We start from the raw sequence: 15470 nt of genomic DNA, 5'->3' as shown, positions 1-15470 counted from the left end.
ATGAGTCTATAACCTGTAAAAAGTTATAGGTTATAATGGGAAAAGTGCTGTACTAAAGGCCACTGGTGAGTATTCAGGCTAGATATCCCAAACTCCCTTGCATTTCTAAGGCAGCACATGAACTTGACACAAGGTTGGGATATAAAGTGCTAAGGCAACACTTCTGAAAGCGTGTCCTTGAAGATAGCCAGGAGTGCCAGGTCAACTTCTCTCGGTCCGTGCTGAAGCACTGAGGTTTTGCTACTGTAAGATCAGACCAGGACAGAATTTGAGATTTGAGACTTACTCTTCAAAGACCTGGGCTGCGCTGAGCTGCTCCATCATTGAACAAAATCGCTTCTCCTCTTCATCGTCTGACCAGCCTGACTCAAAGGTCTCCTCGAGTCTGGAGTGATCTGTGCTCCCAGACCCTTGGTACAGCTCAATCCCTATGAACTTCCCTGCAGGAAGCAGGAGGGAGGGAAGAGGGAGCCGGTGGTCACACTATATTTAACACTAGGAAAACTTTGAGGGGCAGCCTGAACCAGCTCCAGTAGAGATGGCCAAATCCAATGGGGTGTCTATTAAACACTGCCCTCAGATAGCAAACAGAGAGCCTGTTCTTGTATCATTATGAACGGGAGGAAATTGGTCAGTATCTAGTCAGTATCTAGTAAGAGCTGAAGCAGCCCCCTGCTGGAGGCTCAGGAATTCAGGACTTTCAGCAGATGTGCGTTTAGAGTTGAGTTCATTACACCACAGTTCAGGCATGATAAGAATGGAAGGACGGGCCTGCACTTAAGGCAGTGGACTGGCGCTGGGGGTTCAATTCCCAGCTCTGCCACAAGTTCCTTATGTGATCTCGGGCAAGTCACTGAATCTTTCTGTGCCTCAGTTTCCCAGTCTGTACAATGGAGATAAAAATCCTTCCTCTTTCCTGCCCTGTGTCTCCCTTGTCTGTTTAGACAGAAAGCTCTTTGAGGCAGGGTCTGTCCCTTGCTATGTGTTTATACAGTGCCTCGTACAGAGTTTCTCCGATCTCACTTGGGACCTCTACAGCTTCTACTATAGTATTAATAATTCTCCTCTCACCCTGCTCGTCTGCCCAAGTACCATGCTGAACAAAATGGATACAGCTCTCTGAATTAGGCCCCCTCCCTGCAAAGATGGCTCCCTCTCCTCAGGTCTCAGTTTATCTGGAGCGCTGCACTAGGAAGATGGAAAATATTGGGAGTTGAGATGGAAACGAGTGGGGAGGAAATTCTTCCTAAAGGAATACATCAAGCGGCTCTCTCTAGGGGGAAAAAAAAAAAAGATTTTAATGCCAAAAGGGATCATTATGATAATCTAATCTGCCCTCTTGTGTAGCATAGGCCAGAAGACCTCACTCAGTGATTCCTGCATCAAGCCCATCACTTGTGTTGGAGTTAGAGCAGGGGCGGGCAAACTTTTTGGCCTGAGGGCCACATTGGAATTCCAAAATTGTATGGAGGGCCAGTTAGGAGAGGCTGTGCCTCCCCAAACAGTCAGGCGTGGACTTGCTCCAGCCCCCATCTGAACCCCCATGCTTCTTGCCCCCTGACGGCCCCCCCCGGAACTCCTGCCCCATCCAACCGCCCCTGTTCCCTGTCCCCTGACAGCCTCCCCAGGACCCCTGTCCCAACCACCACTCCCTGTCCCCTGACTGCCCCCGGACCCTCCCGCCCCTGACTACCCCCTGCCGCCCCATTCAACCCCTCCTCTCATTCCTGACTGCCCCCGCGGCTCTGCAGCTGTGCTGCCTGGCAAGAGCTCGCAGCCCCGCCGCCCAGAGCATTGGGCCAGCAGCGCAGTGAACTGAGGCTGCGGGGGAGGGGCCATGGGCTAGCCTCCTGGGCCAGGAGCTCAGGGGCCAGGCAGGAGGGTCCCACAGGCTGTAGTTTGCCCACCTCTGAGTAAGAGTGTAACTTCAATACCTGGAAAGATACTGGAACTAACGATTAAACACTCAATTTATAAGCACCTAGAGGATAATAAAGTTGTAAGGAACAGTCAGCACAGATTTGTCAAGGACAAATCATGCCAAACCAACCCAATTTCCTTCTTTGACTGGGTTACTGGTGGATGTGGGGAAGCAGAAGACATGATATATCTTGATTTTGGTAGAACTTTTGACTCAGGGCTTGTCTTCACAGATTGAGGCGGCTGCAATCGGTGCAGCGGGTGTCAATTTAGCAGGTCTAAAGAAGTTCCACTAAATCGACGGCAGAGCGCTCTCCGGTCAACCCTGGTACTCCACCTCCCCAAGAGGAGTAAGGGAAGTCGACAGGAGAGCGTCTCCCATCGATGTAGCACAGTGAAGTCACCACAGTAAATTGACCTAAGCTATGTTGACTCCAGTTATGTTATTCACCTAGCTGGAGTAGTGTAACTTAGGTTGATTTACCCCCATAGTGAAGACAAGTCTTCAGTCCCTCGTGACATTCTCATAAGCAAATTAGGGAAATGCAGTCTCGATGAAATTAATATAAGGTGAATGCACAAATGATTGGAAAACTATACTCAGAGAGTAGTCATCAATGGGTCCCTGTCAAACTGGGATGGCATATCTAGCAGGGTCCCACAGGCATCAGTTCTCAGTCCAGTACTATTCAATATTTTCACTAATGACTCGTACACCGAAGTGAAAAGTATGTTTATAAAATTTGCAGATGACACCTGGGAGGGGTTGCAAGCATTTTGGAGAACAGGATTAGAATTCAAAACCACCTTGACAAATTGGAGAATTGGTCTGAATTCACCAAGATCAAATTCAGTAAAGATAAATGCAAAGTACTTCACTTAGGAAGGAAAAAATCAAATGCACAGCTACCAAATGGGGAATAATTGGCCAGGTGGTGGTACTGCTGAAAAGGATCTTGAATCAAGATAAAATATGGGTCAACAATGTGATGCAGTTGGCTAATATAATTCTGGGGTGTATTAATGGGAAGGTTGTATGTAAAACACAGAAGGTAATTATTCCACTCTATTCGGCACTGGTGAGGCCCCAGCTGGAGCACCGTGTCCTGTTCTGGGCGCTGCACTTTCGGAAAGATGTGAACAAATTGGAGAAAGTCCAGAGGACAACAACAAAAAATGATAAAAAGTTTAGAAAACCTGACTTATGAAAAAAGCTTAAAAAAACTGGGCATGTTTAATCTTGAGAAAGATGACTGGGGTGGGGCGAACCTAACAACCATCTTCAAATATGTCAAGGGCTGTTCTAAAGAGGACGGTGATCAATTTTTTCCTCCATGTCCACTGAAGGTAGGACAAGCAGCAATGGGCTTAAAATGCAGCAAAGGAGATTTCAGTTAGATATTAGGAAACACTTCTTGAGATACGGGTAGTTAAAGCTCAGAGAATTGCCTTCCAAGGAGGTTGTGAATTCCCCATCATTGGAAGTCTTTAAGAACAGGTTAGACAAACACTGCTCAGGGCTGATGATCACTTGGTCCTGCCTCAGCACAGGGGGATGGACTAGTTGACTTCTCTAGGTCCCTTCCAGCCCTGTGTTTCCATGATTCTAGCTTTAAAAGAAAAACAAAAACCATCCAGGATGGACTTAAAGATAAGCAAGCAGAGACACAGGGAGGCAGTGTCTAGTTTCCTGAGCCAGGAACTTCTGGGTTCTAATCCCTGCCCTGAAATATATTTATGACTCTGGGGAAACCACCCAACTCCTCTGTGCCTCAAGTCAATAGCAGAGTAGAATCTTAACTCCATCCTTCCTGGCTCCAAGCTGCATGCTCAGAACACATGTCTACTGCATCCTTTCCGTTAACTACAGACAGTGTTTTGGTATGTCATTTGTATGAGACACACTACAGTAAAGCAGTGTTTTGTTTTATTTTAATGAGATCCCATCATTCCTCTCAGCCTGTCCCTAATAGCCTTGGTCAGTTCTCTCGGTGCCAATTCATAGACTATGAAAACTTCAGTCTCAATTTTCTTGTCAGTGAAAGGCCATAAACATGTCCAGGCAGTTGCCATTCTCTGACATGTGGAACATGCCCAGGAATAGGTGAGTTGCACTGTAATAAAAGTATAATCCTTCTCTAGTAGCAACAGTTTAACTCTCTGCACTTGAAGTGACTGCTGTAACCCTGCAGGCTTGATGCCAGCATAAAGTGCCAAGTCTGGTATGGAAGGCAGGCCTGCTGGGATTCCTGCCTGATCAGATTAACTCATAAACCTCGGAGCAATGCAGGAAAGCAATGCCAGGTACTCTGCTCATCTCCCATTATTGTTATCTGGCCAACCATGTGCCACATGCAGGGGTGAAAGTAATAATAAATTCTTACCAGTACAGGGGCTGGTGCCACGGATGGAAGGGGTGGGGCTGGGGGAGAGTCAGACTCCCCCAGCTGGCCCATCCGTGCTGCCTGGCCCCTGCCACCCGGGGCTCCGGGGGCAATTTAAAAGGGCCTGGGCTCTGGCCGCTGCCACAGTAGCAGCAGCAGCGGCCGCTGGGAGCTCCGGGCCCTTTTAAATCGCTAGCCCTGGGGCAGCTGCCCTTTTGCCCCTCCCGCCGTCGGTGGCCTGGGGGGGGGGAAGGGGCAATGATGTTAAAGTGCTGCAGCAGAGATTTAACGTCATTGCCCCTTTTGGCTTTCCTGTTGGCAGCTCTACTGGTAGGGTCCCTGCTGGCAGAGCTGCCAACAGGGGTGGGGAAGGGGCAGCAACGTTAAAGCACTGCCGTGGCACTGTTTTAAGGAGGGTCCTTTGCCCCGGCAGTGCTTTAACGTTGGTGCCCCTTCTCCTCCCCCACCCCCGTCGGCGGCCCTGCCGGTATGGACCCTACCAGCAGGGCTGCTGACAGGTGAGTGGCAGCGCTTTAACATGGGCTGCATATGGGCCAGTACCGGCTTTTTACTGGTACACCGTACTGGCCTGTACCGGCTCACTTTCACCCCGGCCACATGCCAGTTACTCATATAAAGACTCCCTGGTCCAGAGAGCCTAAAATTGAAAGAGGCAGAACACAGGAAGCACCAGGACACACAGAAGCTGGGTCAGGTTAGACATTTGTAAATATAGTTGTGTGTTTCTGCAGTTTTTTATAAACCAAAACCCAGCTCAGCTTAGTTAGTGTTAAACACTCTATACCAGAGGCCCTTCATGCTATCCAGGTCTATTCCTCAAGGTCTCTCTTAAAATCCCCTGAACAGGAATTCAGAATTCCTCTTAAAGACACAGAGCCTGATTGACCACCAAGTCACTCCAGTTTTACACCAGTTTCAATGGGCCAGACTGGAGTAACAGAGCAATAAATCAGACCCACTGTCTGTTGTGTTAATTTTGATGGAGTAAGGGGTCCATAGAATCAACATGGCCTTGTCTTGAGAGAAAGGTCTCCTTTAGATTGAGGAGATGGTAACACACACACTTGGCCCAAGATTTGCACAAGTGGTTACCAATTCTGAGTGGCTCCATTTTTGGATGCCCAACTTGAGACAAGGGAAAACACTGAGTATCCGCCCTCTTAAAACCAGGGCCTGTAGAGTATCTCAAATGGAACATAAGAATGGCCACATTGGGTGAGACCAGTGGTTCATCTAGCCCAGTATCCTATCTTCTGACCGGAGCCGGTGTCAAATGCTGCAGAGGTAATGAACAGAACAGGGCAATTAGCGAGTGATCTATCCCCTGTTGTCCAGTTCCAGCTTCTGGCAATCAAAGACTTAGGCACACTCAGAGCATGGGGTTGCATCCCTGACCATTTTGATGAATCGCCATTGATGGACCTGTCCTCCATGAACTTATCTAGTTCTTTTTTGAACCCTGTCATAGTTTTGGCCTTCACAACATCCCCTGGCAAGGTTGACTGTGCATTGTGTGAAGAAGTACTTCAGTATGTTTGTTTTAAACCTGCTGGCCATTAATGTCTTTGGGTGATTGGTTCTTGTATTATCTGAAGCGGTAAATAATGCTTCCATATTCACTTTCTCCACACCACACACAATTTTATAGACCTCTATCATATCCCCCTTTAGTCGTCTCTTTTCTAAGCTAAACAGTCCCAATCTTTCTAATCTCTCCTCATACAGTAGCTGTTCCAGACCCCTCATCATTTTTGGTGCCTTTCTCTGTACTCTCTCCAATTCTAATATATCTTTTTTGAGATGGGGTGACCAGAACTACATACAGTATTTAAGGTGTGGTTGTCCCATGGATTTAGATACTGGCATTATGATATTTTCTGTCTTATTACGTATCCCTGTCCTAACGGTTCTGAACATTGTTAGCTTTTTTGGCTGCTCCTAGACATTGAACAGATGTTGTCAGAGAACTATCATGATGACACCAAGATCTCTTCCTTCAGTGGTAACAGCTAATTTAGATCCCATCATTTCATATATATAATTGGGATTACGTTTTCCGATGTACATTACTTTGCATTTATCAACACAGAATTTCATCTGCCATTTTATTGCCCAGTCAGCCAGTTTTGTGAGATCCCTTTGTAGCTCTTCACAGTCAGCTTTGGTCTTAACTATCTTGAGTAATTTTGTATCATCTGGAAACATTGTCACCTCACTGTTTGCCCCCCTTTCCAGATCATTTATGAATATGTTAAACAGCACATGTCCCAGTACAGATCCTTGGGGACCCTCCTATTTACCTCTCTCCAATGTGAAAACTGATCATTTATTCCTACTCTTTGTTGCTTGTTTTTTTCAGCAGTTACTGATCCATGACAGGACATTCCCTCTTATCCCAATACTGCTTTCTTTACTTAAGAGCCTTTGGTGTGGGACCTTGTCAAAGCTTTCTGAAAGTTCAAGTATACTGTATCAACCAGATCACCATTGTCCACATGCTTGATGGTACGCTCAAAGAATTCTAATAGATTGGTGAGGCATGATTTCCCTTTACAAGAGCCATGTTGACTCTTCCCCAACGTATTCATCTACATGTCTGATAGATCTGTTCTTTACTATAGTTTCAACCAATTTGCTTGGTACTGAAATTAGGCTTACCAGCCTCTAATTGCCAGGATCACTTCTGAGGCTTTAAAAAAAAATCCATGTCACATTAGCTATTCCCAGTCATCTGGTACAGAAGCTGATTTAAATAATAGGTTACATAGCACAGTTAATAGTTCTGCAGTTTCATACTTGAGTTCCTTCAGAACTCTTGGGTGAATACCATTTGGTCCTGATGACTTATTACTGTTTAATTTATCAGTTTGTTCCAAACCTCATCTACTGACTTCTCAGTCTGGGACAGTTCCTCAGATTTGTCCCCTAAAAGAATGGTTCAAGTGTGGGAATCACCCGCACATCCTCTACAGTGAAGACTGATGCAAAGAATTCATTTAGCTTCTCCACAACAGCCTTGTCTTCCCCAAGTGCTCTTTTAGCACCTCTATTGTCCAGTTGCCCACTAATTATTTGGAAGGCTTCCTCCTTTTGATTTATTTAAAAAAAAATGCTTTTGCTGTTAGTCCGTGTCTCTTTTGCTAGTTGCTCTTCAAATTCTTTTCTGGCCTGCCTAATTACACTTGACTTGCTAGAGTTTATGCTCCTCTCTATTTTCCTCACCAGGATTTGACTTCCAGTTTTAAAGGAAGTCTTTTGACTCTATTTGCCTCTTCTACACTGTTGTTTAGCCATAGTAGCATGTTTTCATTCTCTTATTGTTTTTGTTTTGATTTATTAGTTATTTTATTTCCTACTGTTTTTATTTATTGATTATTTTTATCTCAGATTGAAGTATCCCAAACGCCAAGTCACTTTTGGAAAATCTCGGCCCTGATTCATACATTACCCCTCTGCCAGAGAGCCGTTAAACTGTCCACGTAGCCTAGCCACACAACCCAACACATATAGAGATGCCTCTTATTTAAACAATCAGAGCCAACAGGGAGTGTATTTTCTAAGACTTCATGACCAGCTGGAGGAATGGAGTGGAGGTCATGGAGGTCATTATTGTTATAAACATTCCTCTCCCGCATCAGTTGTGTCTTGAACTGCATCAGCAGCTGCTACTGTGGACTTGTTTACCGTACCAGCATTTTCTAGTGGCTAATAAAGAGTACTTGTAACCAACAGGAAAGCAGGGCTTCATTTCTCTTCACTGTATTATCAAACTAACAGCACTTTCATCAGCACACAGGACAGCTGAAGTGCTGCATCATATAAATCCATAAAGACATAAATCTCTACTACTGAGGGTAATTAATCATGGGAACAACTTACCAAGAGCGGTGACGGATTCGCCAGCACTGGCCATTTTTAAAATCAAGATTGGATGTTTGTCTAAAAGATATTCTCTAGGAATTATTGTGGGGAAGTTCTATGGACTGTGTTATACAGGAGGTCTGATCAGATGATCACAGTGGTCCCCTCTGGCCTTGAAATTTATGCATGGAGCTGATTTCCAAAGTGCGGATTTTGTCCCCTCATAAAATAATGTTCCTTATGCAGCCGGTTGACCTGGGATTTCCTGCCTGCTGGGAACACCAGATGAAAGCCCAGGCATGGCATGTGGCCAGTCAGAGAAATTCAGAGATGTGGCCGGCAGTTACGCGGAAGTACTGCAGAAGCTGATAAAAGGAATGTTCTACAGGACTGGAATGACAGGAATGCCTAGGAGGGTTGGGAGAAATCTCAGGGTTATGATACACACGCATGACCTAGGTTAATATTAACATAGGGTGGAGAAGAAACAAGAAGGACTGGGCTAACTGTTTGCTTGCAGTTGGCAGGTGAGGGTTTAGAGCCAATAAGCTCTGCTCCATCTCTCTTATATACATTTTAACACATTACCCATGTCTACCTGCTGCTCTTACCTAGTCCCATGCTGAACTCGACAGGCGTCAGGTACCCATTATTGTCCTGCTCCAGGCTATCAAAGACAGCCTCCAGCTGTTCTGGGGTCAGGGGCAGTTCGCTCTGCAGCCGCTGGACAGACAGGAGGAGGGACAAAATAAATACCAAGCTCTGGACCCACCCACAGCCCAACTCAAGTCTTTCCAATGACTCCCACTGGGCTTGGATCAGTGCCCTCACTCCCACCCTACTGGGAGCGAGATGCTGCAACTGCGAAGACAATGCAGCTGAGCCAGTATGAAGTAGTTTGGAATACCCATCAGCACAGGGAACTAGATTAATGGCCAGGACTGTGCAGAGGGCATTTTGCTTTCTACAGGCTATTTGGTTCTGAGGAGAATTCTTCCAGGATCGGCCCTTATCCCCAACTTCCTCCAGTATCACCTGTTATCTTTTTAGTTGTCCTCTATAATCTACGGGGCTTTTCCTGTCATTCTGACTGAGGAGGGCTGGCTGTGGTTCTCTCAGAGCATCAACACCAGTTAGAAGGATTGCTTATGGCATAACAGTGTGGTATTATAGGTACCAGCCCCTCACCCACGCTACTCCTATCAAAGAGGACACATGGTCTTGGGGCCTGGGATTCAGAAGATGATCTGGGTTGAACTCCCAGCACTGCCACAAACTTCTTGTGTGGCCTTGGGCAAGTCATTTCATCTCTCTGTGCCTCAGTTCCCATCTGGTAAAAGGAGAATAATAATACAAACCTAAATACACAAAGGATGGGAGAAAGAAGATTAACTCTTCAGCGCAGGGACTATCTCTTACTATGTGTGTGTGTGCAGCACCCAGCACAATGGGCCATGATCTCAGCTGGGGCTCCTCGGAGCTACCATCATACACATAATGAAAACCACAACAGAGATCCTAGTAGTGCTTGTTAAACATAAAACTCTGGCTAAAGCTTAATAAAACCTCTTATTAAAAGCACATGAAACTAGGCATTGCACAACCCAATACAAAATGACTCAACAGCTCTTGTTTATTAAACATAGCGTATGCCGGTAATGTTAATTGTTCAGAAAGAGCTGGGACAGAACAGAATCCCAGTGTGACAGTCCCGATATGCACATTAAAGGGAATTATCCTACTTTTGATACAGCTGTAAAACCCCAAAATTTTAACTCAAAATAGACAGCAGAGAGATGCCTCTTTCCAGATCACAGTCATAATTCAGTCCTGGAGCTAGTTTTTAAAGGAAAGAGACCATCCACAGAAATTATAGGTATAACCAAGGTGAGAATAATTGAGCAATGTGTCTTGTTATGGGGGCCGTGGTGGGGAGATGGGACACACTATTTCTGTAAAAGAAGTGTCATAATTCTGAAATGCCCCACCCTGCGCTGTAGAGTAGGCCAGGGTAGTGGTGATGGTAAAGGGGGTGAATTTTGGAAGAATTCTGACAACTTTCCTCCTTCTCCACCCCAAAATTAGAAATTTCCATCAAAATGTTATTAAAAAAAAAAAAAAGCAATCTGCTCCAGTTCTCTCTGTTTTCCAGTGGGCTACTGGCACAGTCCACCTCAGAGGGGCCGTGAGACAACAGAGGTTATACATGTCCTGACCAAGAGCACCCAGCAGTGTGAGGTAAAGCAGTCCCCCTTGAGTGCACATGGCTCACATGGTTCCATAGCTTCTTGCCCAGAAGCAGAGCAGGAGGATTTCCTCCCCTTACCTGCATGTCCAGCTTGGTGATGAAGCCCTTCTCCTCCTTGTCACACAACTGAAAGAGCTCCCTGGCCTTTTCCAGCATCTCTACCTGCACGTCCTCTGCTTTGCTCAGGTGGAGGCTGGAGGAGGCACTGGCAGCCACGCCATCCTCGTCCTCTTCCTCTTCTTCCCACAGGGCATCCAGGAGCTCTCGCCTCCGGTTCTCCATCTACCCAAAGCTCTCCCGGCCAGGGTCCAACAGCTGTGGTGGAGGAAGCTGAAATAGTTAAATGAAATTGAACTGCAGATCACACATGCTCCAACCCACCATACACACGCTTCAGAGAGAGGCCAACTCACTGCAGGTTACTAGTAACGCCTCCTTGGTCAGAAGTGCAGCATTGAGAGCATCTCACGACTTTGACTGGGGTCACTGGGGAGTCAGGAGACAAGGCCTCAGATGGAGAGAGGGCAATACCTCTGGCTGTCTCACAGAGAGCTGCCTGCTACAAACAAGGTGCAGGCATTGCTGAACTGATGTCAGAGAGCTAATGCTGCTGGCTGCAATGGCGTTGGCTCTTGCTGTGTCCTCACACAAAGACATGCACACCTTCTCCTCAGTCCTGCAGTGAAGTCACAATTCTCCATTGGCAACAGTTGGTTGCCAGGAAAGATTCAGCAGGATGGGATCATGAACTAAGAGAAGATGGTTCAGGAAGGAGCAAAGCCCTTATTTAAACAAATCCAGCAATTCTCAAGAAGGGCTATATATTGTTTAAGGCACTGGGCTGGGACCCAGGAAAGCTGGGTGCAATTCCTGGTTCTGCCATGGGCAAGTCACTTTAGTCTCTGTCCCTTAATTTCCTACACGCAAAATGGGGATAATAATCCTTCCTTACAGGAGGCAGGGTTTCAGTGTCCAACCCTAGTCATTCCCTCCACAGGCTAGGTGAACTATGCAGGCAGCATTTAGGCTCTGGAGAGGCAAAGTGAAAGTAATAAGCATGGCAGCTCAGTGGTGACCCTGCAGCAGAGTTAAGAGCACCTCAGAAGGCAGCCAGTTCCATTCCCCCCTGCCCCACTTTGTAGATGGGATGTGGGGAGGAGGTTCTAAAGTGCGGGGAGGATAAAATCCTTTGGGTTGAACAAAATTTCCTTGATGGGACAGAAAGGAAATAGAAAGAAAAGCAACTCTCAAGAATGTTTAAGATAAAAGTACAGACCCCCCACCTCCCCCACCAAATATTTGATCTTACCCTTCCTGCTAGTAGTTTCTCCCCCTGTCCAGTGTTTAAGGACAGCTCACCCACTGCTGGCAAATCTGTACCACCAGGGTGATGAAAATCCAGAACAGGGGGCTGACCAACACACAGAGTACAATTTTGGTGGGGATCAAGGAGAGTTTTCACAACCAGAGGTAGGGAAAAGAGAGAAATAAGTCACACACCTCCCCACTCTCCTCAGCTTGGTTCTCCTTCCCTGCCTTTTCACTTTGATTTTCAACTTTTTTTTTTGTTTTATATGGGGGGGGGGGAGATTTTCAACCATCCTCCCCCCATTTTATTAAAGCATAAAGAAAAGTAAGAAAATTTTTTGCATGGGATATGAGATGGGAAATTAAATAAATAAACCAAACACTTTCCCCCCTTATCTCCAAGCCTACATGTTCTGAGAACTCAAAAGCTGCCAAATAGAATTTTAATCTAAAATGTTCATTTTGTAGGAAGATACGCACACACAAACTTCAGCTGCCATAGAAAACAATTTCCAATAAGTTATGAGCATCTAGAAATAAAGGCATCAACTTGACTATAGCATTGCTACTGTGATACTGTGCGTGTGCGTACACACACACACACACACACACACACACACACACACACACACCACCTTCCAAGTGAGAGGTTCAGCACAGTTCCCTATAGACTGTTTCTCCTTATTACCAGTAACACATGTTAAGCCTTCCTGAACCAAATTGCTTTAGATTTCAACTCTGTATTGCAGGGGAGGAGTGAGAAGGACAAAAGGATTGAGACAGATTTAACAACACTAGCCAAGGAATTTATTTAATTTTCAAGAAATTAAAACCATTGTACAGGTGCAAGAACAATAGCTGAGTGAATTTTTGTTTGCACTCTTGATACACTGGAAGAACAAAGAATGTCATGTACGTAAGCAAGAAGTAACTGACACTAACACAAAAGGACTAGGCAGTCTTTTGTTCATTATTGCTATTTGGAGAGTTAAAAATGTGGCTCTGCTCTGAAAAGTGACTGAGTAAAAAGGTGCCATTTTATCTACGAGATATCTTCCCTGAGAGCATTCAGAATCAGGTCTCCTGATTTTTAACAGCAACCATGAGGACATATTTATTTACAGTATATTATTCAGATGTCTCTGTGTGCTGTATAGATCTCCAGACAAGCGGTTGTCCCTGGTAAACAATGGAAACGAAGCTGGAAGTTGAGCTGTGTGGAAGCCCTTTGTTTGTATCTGTCATCACAGTTGCATTAATTAACCCCCTCACCTGCCATTTACTATAATAAGCCTTTATACTTACTGTTCTTGTAGTCCTGTAGAGCCAATACAACAGTTGGAGACTGAGTTGGACTCTATTCCAGCTTATGTATCAATAACTTAACTGTTAACTCATTCCTGACTGCAGAATCTTTACAGAAAGAACTCACCTTGATTTTCATATTCTGGGTTGATACTGCAGGGTAGACACTCAGAAAAACCATCCTTGTACTGTGTAGCTTAATGAATGTCTAAGGAGACAGGTTATGTGGCTATACCTTGATGGGTGATGATTATGGGCGGTAACAGGCTATACTGCAGAAGCTCCTAGGAGAGGAGAGTTCATCCAGATCCTGTTTCTTAAAGTGGGTGATTTCCTCGTTGTCTCTAATCACATAGGAAAGTTAAAACATTTAATAGAGAGTCATCACTACTACCACTAAAAAAGAAAAGGAGTACTTGTGGCACCTTAGAATCTAACAAATTTATTTGAGCATAAGCTTTCGTGAGCTACAGCTCACTTGGATGCAGTGAGCTATAGCTCACGAAAGCTTATGCGCAAATAAATTTGTTAGTCCCTAAGGTGCCACAAGTACTCCTTTTCTTTTTGCGGATACAGACTAACATGACTGCTACTCTGAAACTACGACCATTGTTCTTCTAAAACAGACTGGAATAGGTGTATCATCCTCTAAGCCTGAGGGACACAGTTTAGTCAATAGCGTGGTGGAATAAATTCACACTCAGAGCACTGTAAAGTAAAAAACTTCATGCCTTGGGTTTCAAGCACCACATAATCTGGGCCTTTGCCAATGACAGGTTGGAGAGTGGTGAGTCTGACAATGCCAACCTTATGCATCTGTTAGCTTAGCTGAGTGGAGTCTTGCTGGAGTCCAATGTTATCTCTTCGGAGTGTCGACCTGTAGTAAGCAAAGAACTTGCTCTGCCTGGGGTGCGAGAAGATGGTGGCTTTGCTGTTTGAGAGAACATTGGATGACCCTGGAGCTGACACAAAGGTAATTCTGTCTTCTCACTGATGAGTGGCAATGCCAGCCAGAGTGGGAGGGTACCATGGCTAGTGTGTTGGAGAGGAGGGATTGCAAGACAAGGGGAAGAGCAGCATCAGCATTGTACAGATGGGAGGTAACGAGGAACAAAACAAATATGTGACACTGAAAAAGCCTGCTCTGTGGTTTGTGTAGGTGGTGGTGGGATCTCTTCAGTCACCGCCAGCAAACACAGGCCTCATCTTCCTTGTTAGGAGATTAATCATTTCCATTTCAAAAGTGGGAGCAGCCCACATGGATAATGAGCCCAAGGCACTGTTTTTTGGTACATAAAAAGTTGAAGAGGCAGGATATTCTTGCCCAATTATGAGACCTATTCATGAGCTGGAATCAACCATCTCCAAGACAAATTGCTACCCTCTACCCCCAGCACATCATCATTTTATCAAAAGACCCCACTTTATTATAGTTCCCAAGTAATTAGGAGAGCTAAAAGCCTTCTAATTAGAAGAAGGCAAAGTGAATCTGAAAGGGTTTGAATCACCCAGCTAGAGGGTTAGCTAATTAATTCTGCATTTTGAGAGAGAGTTCTCTCGTGTAGAGTGCTCCATTGGCTCTGGTCTTCATGTGACCCTGGCTGACTTGAACAGAAATAAAAACATACTAAATAAAAGGGAACATGGTAAGCAAACCACTCAAAACTTTCAGCGACTTTTCTCTACATGACCATGTATTAAGAAGTTCTTCTTCACCTGTGTACAGAGAATGGGGCTCTTTGGGGCAAAACAACTCAGATATTCTGGCTTTTAGCTCAGTGGAATCCAAGTTCTTGGCAACTGAGGGGCAGAACTGTCAGCTTGCTAGGAGCCCAAGAGCCACAGCTAGCTTGCATCAACAGAGTGGGTGCTTTCTTCTTTAGTGCCAAGGAGCAGCCCACAGAGACTACAGATCCCAGCACCCAGTGCTTTACCTCAAGCCAAGTGGCTTGCCCCAGTAAGGCCCCTGCCTTCAGGATGCAAACTAACAAACAACATGACATTTTACTATAGTTTAGAACGAGACGTGCACACTAGGGAAGGACAGGAGCACCCTCAGGATTACCGTGCTCCTATGCCAGCTGGGAAGGAAATTCATTTAGATGACCCTGGGTGAGGACTGTCATCTAAGTCTAAGCTGGTACTGGGACATCTGGACTGAAGGAGGAGAGACCTTAAGGACGTTTCTATTGATGCCTGGATGGGACTCTGGTTCTGCTGGTGTAAACCAGACAGACGCTTTCCCTGCTGGATGGTTGTTGGCAATGTGGTGCAGGACAAACTCCGAGTCATGCAAAGGAGATGTCCGTGAGCACAGCACATCTCGTAAACCTGGGCTGAGCGGGACCCAAGTCTTGTGGGTTACAGCAGCTGTTTCCTGCACAGGCTTTGTTGTGGCTCAGCAGGCAGCAAAGACAGTCACC

General features: G+C 45.6%; 1 protein-coding gene across 1 annotated transcript in view; it reads right to left on the bottom strand.

The window, feature by feature from the left end:
* Positions 1-15470, bottom strand: part of CRACR2B (calcium release activated channel regulator 2B) — an 86866-nt gene that overhangs the window by 41623 nt on the left and 29773 nt on the right. Inside the window, 3 exon segments of the mRNA XM_043517839.1 lie at positions 287-440; positions 8798-8909; positions 10513-10764. Coding sequence (XP_043373774.1) covers positions 287-440; positions 8798-8909; positions 10513-10716 — 470 coding nt within the window. The 5' untranslated portion in view covers positions 10717-10764.

This window comes from Dermochelys coriacea, chromosome 6 (genome assembly GCF_009764565.3).
Source record: "Dermochelys coriacea isolate rDerCor1 chromosome 6, rDerCor1.pri.v4, whole genome shotgun sequence".
In the NCBI taxonomy this organism is placed as follows: Eukaryota; Metazoa; Chordata; order Testudines; family Dermochelyidae; genus Dermochelys; species Dermochelys coriacea.
Note: the sequence above shows the minus strand (reverse complement) of the source record. Positions and strands in the feature narration are given on the sequence as shown.